We start from the raw sequence: 12,433 nt of genomic DNA, 5'->3' as shown, positions 1-12,433 counted from the left end.
TGAACATCAAAATTATCAGAATCGATGTTTGCATACTAATAAATGGAAAATCACTTACTTGTGGAAGAATGTCAACTCATAAATGTAGATGGAAAAATGGAGTTAGAAGTCACCATATGCAACCAAGGTAATCAATGATTTGGTTAAAAATCATTGATGGTTGCTAAAATAGGTAGGTGAAAGTTTGATGAGCAATAGGATATTTTCAGAGCCTTAAAATATCTCCCCACAAATTACTTATTAATTGCAAAAGGAAAATCAGTAACTTTATAGTGGGGAAATTTGACAGATGCTACCTTAACCAAGTGATGAAGGTTAACATGTCCAGCAGCAGGTCCCATGGACATCACGTGGCTGTTATGATGCACTGAGAAGGGCCCAGCATCACCTGTGCACTCTTTCCACCAAATATGTATGAGGAAACTCCAGAGAAGCCCAAATTAAGGGATATTCAAAAAAATAACTGGCCTCTACTCAGAAAGGAGAAAAGAAAAAAAAAAAGGCAAGGAAGAAGAGGAAATAAGGGGAAAAACAAGGGAAGAAGGAAATAAAAAAGCATAAGAAGAAAAACTATTCCAGGCCGGGTGCAGTGGCTCACGCCTGTAATCCCAGCACTTCGGGGGGCCGAGGCAGGTGGATCACCTGAGGTCAGGAGTTCAAGACCAGCCTGGCCAACATGGTGAAACCCCATCTCTACTAAAAGTACAAAAATTAGTCAGGTGTGGTGGTGGTCGCCTGTAATCCCAGCTACTTGGGAGGCTGAGACAGGAGAATCACTTGAGCCCAAGAGGTGGAGGTCACAGTAAGCCAAGATCGTGCTATTGCACTCCAGCTGGGCAACAAGAGCAATACTCCATCCAAAAAAAAAAGACAAACTATTCAGATAGGATTGTGTATTGGAAAAAATTGCTATCAAGGACGTTATTGGGACAATTGGTGAAATTGGAAGAACTGTAGATCAGATTATGGTACTGTGTAAATTTCTATTTCCTTATTTCCTGAAATTAACAACTATATTGTGATTGTACAAGACAATGACTTTGTTATGAGGAAGTACACATGGAAATATTTAAGGATAAAAGGCATCATGTCTACAAGGTACTTTCTAGGTGCAGAAAAGAAATGGGAAGGAATCAATATAGCAGATGTGGCAAAATGTTAACAATTTGTGAATCTTAGGAAAGGGTTTGTGGGATTCTTTATACTATCCTTTTGTTTTTTGATACATAATATTTTATGTATTTATGGGACATGTGATATTTTGTTATAAGTATAGAATGTATAGTGATTGTGTCAGGGTATTTGAGGCATCCATCAGCTTGAGTATTTATCATTTCTTTTTTCTCTCTCTCTCTCTCTTTTTTTTTTTTTTCTCTGAGATGGAGTCTCACGCACTCTGCCTTCCAGGCTGGAGTGTAGTGGCATAATCTCCACTCACTGCATCCTCCACCTTCCAGATTCAAGTGATTCTCCCACCTCAGCCTCCCAGGTAGCTGGGATTACAGGTGTGCACCACCATGCCCAGCTAATTTTTGTATTTTTAGTAGAGACGGGGTTTCACCCTGTTGGCCAGGCTGGTCTCGAACCCCTGACCTCTAGTGATCCACCACCCTCTGCTTCCCAAAGTGCTGGGATTACAGAAGTGAGCCACCACGCCCAGCCTATCATTTCTATGTGTTAGTAACAGTTCATGTTCTCTCTTCTAGCTACTTTGAAATATTCAATACATTGTTGTTAACTATAGTCACCCTACCCTGCTGTTAAAAAAATAGAACTTATACCTTTTATTTAACTATATATTTTGTCTAACTGTATATCTGTACCCATTGACCAACCTCTCTTCATCCCCTCTCCCACCTACCCCCCACCCCAGCCTCTGGTATCTATCATTTTATTCTCCATCATTATGACATCCACATTTTTAGCCCCCACATATGAGTGAGAACATGCAATATTTGTCTTTGTGTGCATGGGTTATTTCACTTAACGTGACTTCTAGTTCTGTCCACGTTGCTGCAAATTACATTATTTCATTCTTTTTTATGGCCAAATAGTGTTTCATTGTGTATACATACCATAATTCATTCATCCATTGGTATAAGTTTGAAATTATTTCCAAATGAAAAGCTTAGAAAAATGGATGGGAAAAAACTATGAAGTTAAAATGTTGATCTGTGTACCACCTAAAAATCATACCATAATTTTGAAAATACTGATTTAGATCACTATACCCCTACTTCCAAATGTCAAGGAGGATTTTAGAGAAGGGGCAGGTAGAGCCAAGATTGCGTGGGGGCTCAGAGCCGGTGGTCATTGTCACAGCCCTAGGAAGGGTTCACTGGCACAGTTGAAGATTGAGACCAGGAACCTGCCGTGGCTGCAGTGGAACCAGGTCACCTGAGGTGGAGAGCAGCTTTATACCATCATTTCATGCTCCTTCTAAAACCTAATAAGCTTCCACTGATTGCTTTTCTCCCCCCTTACTATTCCACATGTCACCCTCATAACCGTATTCAAACGCGTACCCACGTGGCTCCAAGGAGGGAGAAAGCAGCACTATTACAAGAGTGTAGGGAAGGGGAGGCTTAAGTATAGTTCAAGTCTTACATTTCTCATTATCTTATGTTCATAAGTCATTGACTAACAATGAAAATAACATATTTAGTTTGCATTTGGAATTATGCTTTCATGACTTTATGTCAGATTCCTTTCTGTGGCCTAAACAAATATTAGGCTGTGAGTCTATGACAGGCCTTAATGAAGTGGATTAAGGCATTTCTCCCATTTACATTTTCATAGAATGAAATAAACATTGTAGTCCTTTTAGGGAACAGTGTCACATCAAGCCATGATTTGATTTTCTACCTGTTCAGAATATCAAGTTCTGCATTTCTTGAAGTTGTCATGTATTTTAGTGAGCAAGTCGGTAAGACAGAAGTCATCCCTGCAATATTTATAATAGTATGGCGTGAACTTGTCAAAGGTACTTCTAAAAGATTGTTTTAGATCCCGAGGAGATATATTTAGTAACTGTATGGAATAAGTTGTCACATAATACAACACTGCATTGATTTATTTGTGTTATTTTTGTATCTTACTGCAGGCAGAGAATTCAGCATTGGCTTTGGAGAATGAAAATCAAAGGGAACAATATGAGCGATGTCTTGATGAGGTAAGGGGGATGGAGAGACTCCTGATCCAAGGCTGGACTAGTTAGGGTTCCCTTAATCTGATCTCAATACATGTGTGTGCTACCAGTCTCCACAAAACATCACCATTTTCTCCTCCAAAGAAATGTAGTAAACATGTAGCCTTTGAAAAGGAAGGGTGTGTGTATGAGGGTGTGTGTGTGTGTGTGTGTGTCTGTGTGTGTCTGCCTCCCTCCCTCCCTAATTCCTTATACAGGCATCTGTATATTCCTTTTGGTTATTGTTTCGTATTCTTGGGCCACAGTTCACTGTATGATAAATTCTTTCTGTCCAGTAAGTGTGATCCCTTCCAATGAATGAGAAAAACCACGTCGGGGCATGCTGCATCTCCAGTTGGATACCACCATTTCTGAAAAAGCAAATCCTTGATAGAGTGGGTGGGGATGATGTTCACAGTTGGCAGCCAGAGGGAAAAAAATCAGTAGATTCAGAACAAGCCAAGAAGAGAAAGAGAAGTGAGGAAGAAAATTGGAGCAGAATGGAAGAAGACGGGGCTATACGCATGAGTAAACTGGATAAATATTATGTGATGATAATGAAGAGATGATGGCAAAGATGGTGGGCATTTGAGAGTTTCTGGGAGGCGAGGGGAAAATGGGCAGGTGCTCAGAGCCCACGTCCTCCCCCGCTGTCGCCTCACACCATCAGGGCCCACACCCATCACCGATGCATCGTGTCTCTCCCTGCCATGATTGGCCATTCGCGCCCTGACAAGTTCTCAGCTAGGACCTGTCAGTGATTGGAGTTGTTATTTAAATGAGATCACTTCATTAGTCATCTGTCCAGCACCTTAAAACTTTATTGTGTTCTGGGTGATTCAGTTTGAGATTTGTGACAATGTACCTGATGCAGATTTTAGAAAGAAAAGAAAAACTGCATTCCGTCTGGTTCCAGTACCTTTCCAGTGGGAACTGCCAGTCTCTCATCAGTCTTTTTCTCCCTACTATCCATGAGGGAAATCTCTTCTAACTCCTCTTGATATTTCTTACCCTCTCCATCCCCCTCTCCTCCCATGTACTGTCCCATAAGTCAATGGGGGGATCTGTAAGGAACACATGCTCAATTCCCAGCAGTGACGCCATATATAACTCTTGTTCCCTTCAGACTGGAAGCAGTCTGTCTCCTCTTGAGGTCCAGTAGTCCTTGGCGTCTCCCTGCACCAGTGGTTTTTAAAATGTGATCCCTGGACCAGCAGCATCAGCCTCCCCTGGGGCCTCATTAGGAATGCAGATTCTCAGGACCCACGACACACCTACAGAATCAGAGACTCTGGGGCGGGGCTCAGCGATCTATGTGTCAACAAGCTCTCCCCATGATGCTGACGCACTTGACAGCTTGAGACACTGTCATCATCGTATCACTTTGTATCAGTTACTTACACGTAGTTGAAGAACTCTCAAAATGTTCCCAGAAAACTGTTTAATATTAGATATATTGTTTAATATTCCCAACCACATACGTTAGTTACTCAAGCAAAATGGTATTTGCAAGTCTCTGTCCTGTCAGGACCTTAAAAGACCAGAATAATCTTGACAATGTCCAAAGTTAAAAGAAACACTAAAGTTAGTTGACTCTGACATGGCTCAGAGTCTAGTGAGGCCAGTTCAGCAGCCCTCACTGCTCCCCAGGCTCGTGGTCCAGTCAAAGTTTAGGGCAAGAAAGACCAAAGAGATCCAAGGATATTAAAAGGAACATACAGTACCTTTGGGTCATATATATTGATTAGCAAAGTTTCACTTTAACCTCCTGCACAGAAATTTCTGCCGAGATTTTATCTGCATTTAGAAGTCAGATTTATGTGACTCACACCACGGAAACTTTGTCCCAGTTCTCCCACAGGTCAACCCTCTCCCTCAATCAAAGCACTCACATTTCTTTATGGAAACTCATAGTCTATTTTCTGTGTGTTTCCCAAGCCTGCATTCTGTAGGTTTCATCAGAATGTGTGGGATAACTCAAAAATATGAGTTATCCACAAAATCATTTCATATAAAGTTTCCACTGAAGACAGACTTTTTAGAGGGAGTGTTGCTCTGTTCTTAGTTGCAAAAATTAACTGTTGCCAAAGAGGTGATTTGCAGCAAAGAACTGCCTCTAAGCAATACACATGTTTTGTATTCATGAATACTGACCCCTGATTATACGTGCAGGTTGTTTTATGACTAATTGCATGAGGGTAGATAATTCATTTCCACACATTGTAAGAGAACACTCTCAACGGGGTAGTTGAATGTAGTAATAATGCCAACTGGAAATTCTTTTCAAGGCTTTTTATACTAATTAAACAAACTAACAAGGTAAGGCCTCATGTAAGTGTTTTCCTTGCTAGTGGGTGTCATCAGACATACACAGGTGGATAAAATGTAAACTTAAGATGTTTTTCAGACAGGCACAGTGGCTTATACCTATAATTCTACGACTTTGGGAGGCTGAGGCAGGAGGATTACTTGAGCCCAGAAGTTTAAGACCAGTCTGGGCAACACAGGGAGACTCTGTTTCTACAAAATAAAAAAAAATAAAATCATAAAACCTAGGCGAGTGTAGTGGCATGTGCCTGTAGACACAGCTACTTGGGAGGCTGAGGTAGTAGGATCGCCTGGGCCCAGGAGGTCCAGGCTGCAGTGAGCCATAATTCTGCCACTGCATTCCAGCCTGGGTGACAGAGTAAAACCCCATCTCAAATAAATAAATAAAATGTTCTTCAATCCTTTTTGCACTGATTGTTATTTTCTGGGAAATGAGGAACATATTGAGGATTTGGGGAAGACACTTGAGAATCTGTGTTCCAATAAAAGAGCACATTTTTTCAGAAGGTAACAGACTCACATTCCTAGATACACACACATAGACCCTGGCTTGCTAGGCATGCACATTCACAAGTGCACACACCCACAAATGCATGTGCACACACCTGTATACAAACAGGTGTGCATGCATACACTTCATCATCACCGCTACTGCTCCCTATCTCATCTCCCTGCCTTGCAGTACAAACGAAAAACCAAGGGATTAATCTTAGAGTTCGGAGGTTTGCATGTTACAATCAAGCTTTTTAGTCTAGCTGTTTGACAGACACTTACTGGCAGGCAATGACTTGCTATTTATTCACAGTATTGCCTTGGCCACAGTTTCTTTCATACCTACTATTCCCTTGCAAAGAAGTAAAATAACATCTAAAACCACTGCGTTGCACTTCGATGGATTCGGTTGTATCCTGAAAACCTTTACTGGCTGTCAGCCTCACCCAGGTCCTGAGAGCTCACAGCACTCGCAGGCTGGAAGGAGAAGTGCAAGGGATGGACAGTCGCAGAGTAGGGAGGTACGAGAAAGTCACAGAGCAAATGAGCTGCACTGTGGACTTTGGAAACACAGAATGCAGTCACCAGAGGGCAGGAGGAGCAGCAGGTAGGTGAGCAGAGGAGAGGGCAGAATTGGAAAGGGTGTCTTTCAGCAGAAGGAGCTGCAGCAGGTGAGGTCTCAGATCCAGAACAGCAAGTGCTTCTCCTCCGTAGCTGCTTGGTGGACTTACCTGAGGACCTTTAAAAATACTGCTGGCTGTGTCACACCTCAGAGATTCCCATCTGACTCTGCTTTTGGGCGGAGCCTGGGCTTTCTGGTTTTTTAAAGCACCACAGGAGATTATAACGTTCATCTGGGGTTGAGAACCACTACAATTAGATTATCTGAATTCTGTGCTTTAGAGAGCATTTTCAGAAATTTGCAGTAGAAGGATGAAAGCTCCCGCCGCCAAGTTTAGATACAGTAATAGAAGAGCACAGACCCATGTGGAAGTTTTAAATTACTTCTGATTCCACAACAAAGTCTGAGATAATATAAAGCTACAAGCAATAAAATAAAATAAAATAAACCATATCCCAGTGTTTCTCAAGGTGTGTTCCTGGGAGCCCTTTGCATCAGAAAGATGTGTGGTGGTTGCTAAAATTGCATATCCTTAGACCTCATTCAGACCTTCCCAGTCGGTATGCAGGGACAGGAAATTGGCAATTTTCACAAACATTCCAGGAGGCTTCTGCAGGAAAAGTTGGAGAAACTGCTATTTCCTCTCCAATCAGAACTGGCCCCTTACAGTCAGTGACGATGGTAGAGTTGAGTTATTTTCCAACCTCTACACTTCAGAGCGCAAGGACGTTGAAAACTAGACCTTTGGATGTAGTTCAGAAATAGACCAAAAAAAGAATTTTAAGTAAGGGTAGAAGTAGGTTGCTGAGACTATTTCTCACCTGTCTCCCTGAACTGCATGCTACATTCCTAGCCTGGATTTTAGAATCATTCCCAGGACATTCTCAGGCATATCCCACTGCTGGGCCCTACGTCATCTTTAAAATCAAGGTTTTGGCTGGGCATGGTGGCTCACGCTTGTAATCCCAGCACTTTGGGAGGCCAAGGCGGGTGGATCGCAAGGTCAGGAGTGCAAGACTAGCCTAGCCAGCATAGTGAAACCTTGTCTCCCTGAAAACACAAAACATTAGCCAGGCATGGTGGCAGGAGCCTGTAGACCCAGCTACTTAGGAGACTGAAGCAGGAGAATCGCTTGAACTCAGGAGGTAAAGGTTGCAATAAGCTGAGATTGTGCCACTGCCCTCCAGCCTGGGTGACAGAGCAAGACTCTGTCTCAAAAAAAAAAAAAAGCAAGGTCTTGATAGACGGAAATGGAAGACGATCCTACTTGTCACCTTCATATGTTCAAAATACTCATTTCTTGGAAATTACAGATGATCTACTCCTTGTTTGCCCCAGATTCTATCACCTTGGAGGCAGTCCCTGCATTTCTTCTCACATTATTTCTGCAGGACCCAGCAGATTCCTGCCCCACACTAGGTGCCTAATGCATATTTGTTGAATGACTAAATGAATGAATGGAGAGTATCAGCAGGAAATTAATTTCCAAATTAGTGTTTCCCTAAATCTCACATACATATTTAGACTAATTTCTTCAGTTATCTCTTCAGAGATGAGCACTCATTTATTATGCACTAACCCAAATGATAATCCAAGGATTAATCAGCTGAAAAAAATAGTAGACCCACTTCAAATACTCTGATTTGAATTAGAAGAAGAGAACTTCATGGGCTTTGGATTAGGAAGACTAGGGTTCACTGTTCCCCCTTTTCCAATGTTGTACGGGGCTGTGTATTTACCTCTTCGAGCTTCTTTCTTTTTTGTATCTTACAGGATTGTTTTACAAAGTAAATGAATAATACAGATGCTTATTGACTTACATTTATACATGTATATTATGTGGACACACACACAAACACACACACATATACATACCCCTCATGCCCTTACAAATAAAATCCCTTATTCTTAAAGCATTTTTTCTTAACTGCTTACCTGAACATGGATTATATTTTCCAAAGTTCGACTGGCCTGATTCACGTTTAGGGGTGACTGCTTTATATCAAGTCCTGCCCTAGATGGTTTCACTGATTATGTCTATCATCTCATGCCTTTTTCACAACTTTAGAGGTAGGCAGCTCCCCTATTTTATGGATGAGAAAAGTCAGGTTTCTCTCCCATCCCCTGTGCATGTCAGTGTGTGAAGTTAACATAGGCACTGTTTTAACCCAAGTCCATGTTCTCCATGCTTTCTCCTAGCTGCCTCAGTACAATCAACCAAGCTCAGAAGCATAGAACACCTCTCCAAAGCACATTTTCAAAAACACATGCTTTTCCTGATTAGATTTTTCAGTTACTTTGTTGACACGACAGTGGCTTTGCATGGTGAAATAGCTCATGAAAGTATGAAAGCAAGCCCACTAGCCAGGAGAGGACTGTCAAAGCATAGAGCCATTGGAGATCCTCACTCCCCACACCCACAAACCCGTAGCTTCTCCACCCTCCACCCCAGCCCTTGGCTGAGAATTCTCTCTGTGAATAAACTTCTTGGTGTGGCTTCTTATTCAGCTTCAAGGACTGTTTTGCAATAAAATAATAGACAACTTCACAGCCCCAGCTTTTCCTCCCTCTGCGCGCCCACTTCCAGGAGAGTGCATGGAGGAATCACGAGCCCTGGAAGTTTTTCAGGGAAGAAGAGCAAAGTTTTGTGTGAGTAGAAGATCAGCCATGTGTTAGAGGAGCCAGATTGTCTGAGAGAATTCTTACTGAGAAGGAAATACGAGATGTACTCAGGCGCTCTCCTTGTCATTCCTGTCTCACCTGCAGCCCTGCTCCATCTCCTAGGAGCAAAGGGGAGCAGCCTCCACGGACAGCCTAAGGGAGGCTGTACTACAAGCTAGTGGCTTAAGGACTGCCAGCTTTGCTTTTCACAAGCTAGTAGCTTAAGGACTGCCAGCTTTGCTTTTCCAGTGTGCTTCAAGTCCCTTGCAGCCTAACCTAGCTGCTGCCCTTTCTCTGGAGAGGAAAGCTGGCAGATGACATTGGAAGTGATTTGTTCTCACTAGCTGGGCCTATAGGTGTGTGATTATTTGCAACCCAAATGCTTAGGGCATAATGCTAGGTTGAGAGCAGGGGCGCATTCCAGGCATTATCTTTTCAACCTAGTAGAGGTTGCAGGCACAAGCTCCAAGCAACTGTCCTATTGATGCATCGGGGAAGTTAGCTGTTAAAAGCGATAACAAAACCTCGGACACTGTCATTATAGACAGCATGGAGGAAAGCATCTGTATCATCTGCCTGCTCTTTTTCGAAGAACCGGCGAGTCCTTCTGGGTAACATAACCTCATGTCAGTAGGTAAAGAAATAAGGCATTTGTGTATCTTTGTTCAGTTTTCAAGTGGAGCAAACAATTTTCCCAAGTACATGCCAGAAGGAACTGTGTTAGATATAGAGTCTCTAAGCCTATAGGGCAACTGCTTGGATTGCGAGATATAACGTATTTCCTCCTGTGGGCTGTTAGAGTTAGGATATTAGTCTGTGTCTCCTGATAAATCCTGGATAGAGCTATTTTATGTGACCACTGTTACCAGAATGGTTTCAGCGAGAGACCAGTTGGGAGAAAGAAAAGAAAATATTGATATTGGGCAGTTTTATGAATGTAAATCAAATCCAAAGTTTGAGATCCAAAAGAAGTAAATTATTTATGGCATGATTTAACTTTGGTACCTTGTTCCTGATTCAACCTGCATGAATAGTTCAATTCTTCTGTTTTGTTTTGTTTTGTTTTGTTTTATTTGCCAGCAATAAAATAGATGATATGTAGTTTGACTTTGAATTCTTAGTTACTTATGAATTGGAATGAATGCTGGAAAACTGACGTTCACTATTATGCTATTGGTCAATTTGCTTGGGTTGGATAACATTTATCACTGTTGTGGTCACAAACAAATAAAGTGATAAAGGAACATGGGGTCTCAGTTAATGAAAGTATAGTTTACTTTGGTCTATGGTAGTTCCGTAAGTTGTGCTTCACTGAAAAAAAATCAAAAATACCTAAGAATACGTTTTCTTTAAAATCATCGTTTCAATGAACAGCCTTTCTTTTTACTTAATGTCTGCAATGTAACTTTGAAAAGACTTTTTCTGATGGGGAAAAAAATCCTTCTTGTGCATATAATTTAACGAATCAATTACAGATAATCTGATTTTAGTCATTTCCTGCTAGTGGTGTGATTGCTTTCTAACCAAAAGTTGACGACAGCCTGTGTTTTAATTTTCGATGAGACTTACTGGTAGCCAGCTGTCATGAAGGATGTACTATTTGTCAATATTGAGCCAAAAAACAATTAAGCTCCATGAAAACATTCTTACCATAATCTGTTCCCCTATACTAGATAGAGAAAGAAGCACAAATAGTTGAGCATCACCAAAAATAAATGTGTTACCAAGAGAGAAATAACACGAAAGTGTCCCTCAGTCTCCAGTTGAATGTAAGAATTACCATGATGATTAGATGTTTGTCACACTGTGTTATAATTGTATTTTTGCCAACTTGCTGCCAGGTGTGAGTCTTTGAAGTCAAGGACCATGGCCCAATCAGCTAGTTTTGCAAGTAGATACTCAGAAAATTTATATTGGATAAGTGAAGGAAGAAACGAATGAAACAGAGTGCCTTATATCTAGGATATTTAAGTATTTGGATTTAGTCTTTCATGCTGTCAATTTCAGTTATCACATCAAATGTTTACAGTTTATGTATTAGCTGAAACGTACCACCCACTTCACCTGTCCACCTTAATTTTATCAACGGTAACCATGTAGCTACATAGCTTCAAGGTAATAGCGAAGTTTAGTAGGTGATTCTATGCAAAGTATTTTGAAATATGCAGATGAAAAAGAAATCTTAGCACAAATACATACAGTAATAATGAATGGTTACCTGGAGAAAATGCCAGATACTTGAAACACCAGGAACATGTTACTGGTTTTACCTGTGGTCCTTAGCTGGAATTGTGTTATATGCCCGCTCCTAAACCAGTCACTGGAATTGCTAATATTGGCTTCGATTAATCAAGATTCACTGCCTTGGGCTGAGGAGGGATTTAGGTTCTTCTGCTGTCCCAAGCTGCCTGATACTTGAAGAAAATGAGGTCCCCGAAAATATTACTAAGAATTATGTTTGGTTGTTTACTGGAAGAAACTCAAAATAACAGTGACTACCTTATTTCCCTCACATCAATGTTCAATAGACAGTACAGCTCCATAGCATCCTCAGGACCAAGCTTGTCCTTTTCTCTGTCCAAATATCCTTAATATGTGACTGTTTTTGTCAGGGTAACTGCTGAAGTTCCAGCCATTGCTGTACTTCCATTCCTAGTCAGGAAGATGATGAAGGGTGAGCCCCCTTCTTCTTTGAGACTTCCTGTAAGCCCAAGAGAATAGTCTGCTTACGTCTTATTGGCCAGAATTTTGTCACATGGTAACATTTCACTACAGGAGTAGCTGGGAAATGCAGTTGAATGTGCCCAGCCCCAGAGGATTGGGTTTGTTACTCAGGAAAAAGGAAAAAAATGGATGTTGCAGTAAACAACTACTAGATTTTATTACAGGTAGCAACAAGAAGAGGGTGACATAAGCGAAAACATTGAAGATGAAAGCAGGACATAGAGGAAACAACGAGTTGTCCCTATTGTTGACCATTCAACCTATCTCTATTGCAAGTAATATGAAGCAGTGAAATAGACAGCAAAGGATTAGGAAGGAGAGGCAAGGGACATTGTAAATCAGTGAAGTGTAGAAACTGTGTGCAGATAATTAGGACTGTGTTTGGCACTATATCATTTTTTAGCCTTCTTGGAGTATAT

At 41.3% G+C, this 12,433-nt stretch overlaps 1 protein-coding gene across 4 annotated transcripts in view; it reads left to right on the top strand.

Moving 5' to 3' along the window:
* Positions 1 to 12,433, top strand: part of NCKAP5 (NCK associated protein 5) — a 983,044-nt gene that overhangs the window by 775,160 nt on the left and 195,451 nt on the right. For all 4 annotated transcript variants that reach the window (XM_077956875.1, XM_028830652.2, XM_077956874.1 and 1 more), the window contains one exon: positions 3,104 to 3,172. In XM_077956875.1, the coding sequence (XP_077813001.1) occupies positions 3,104 to 3,172 (69 nt within the window). The remainder of the gene's footprint in view (positions 1 to 3,103; positions 3,173 to 12,433) is intronic.

This window comes from Macaca mulatta, chromosome 12 (genome assembly GCF_049350105.2).
Source record: "Macaca mulatta isolate MMU2019108-1 chromosome 12, T2T-MMU8v2.0, whole genome shotgun sequence".
Taxonomy (NCBI): Eukaryota; Metazoa; Chordata; class Mammalia; order Primates; family Cercopithecidae; genus Macaca; species Macaca mulatta.
This window is presented reverse-complemented; position numbering and strand designations above follow the sequence as displayed.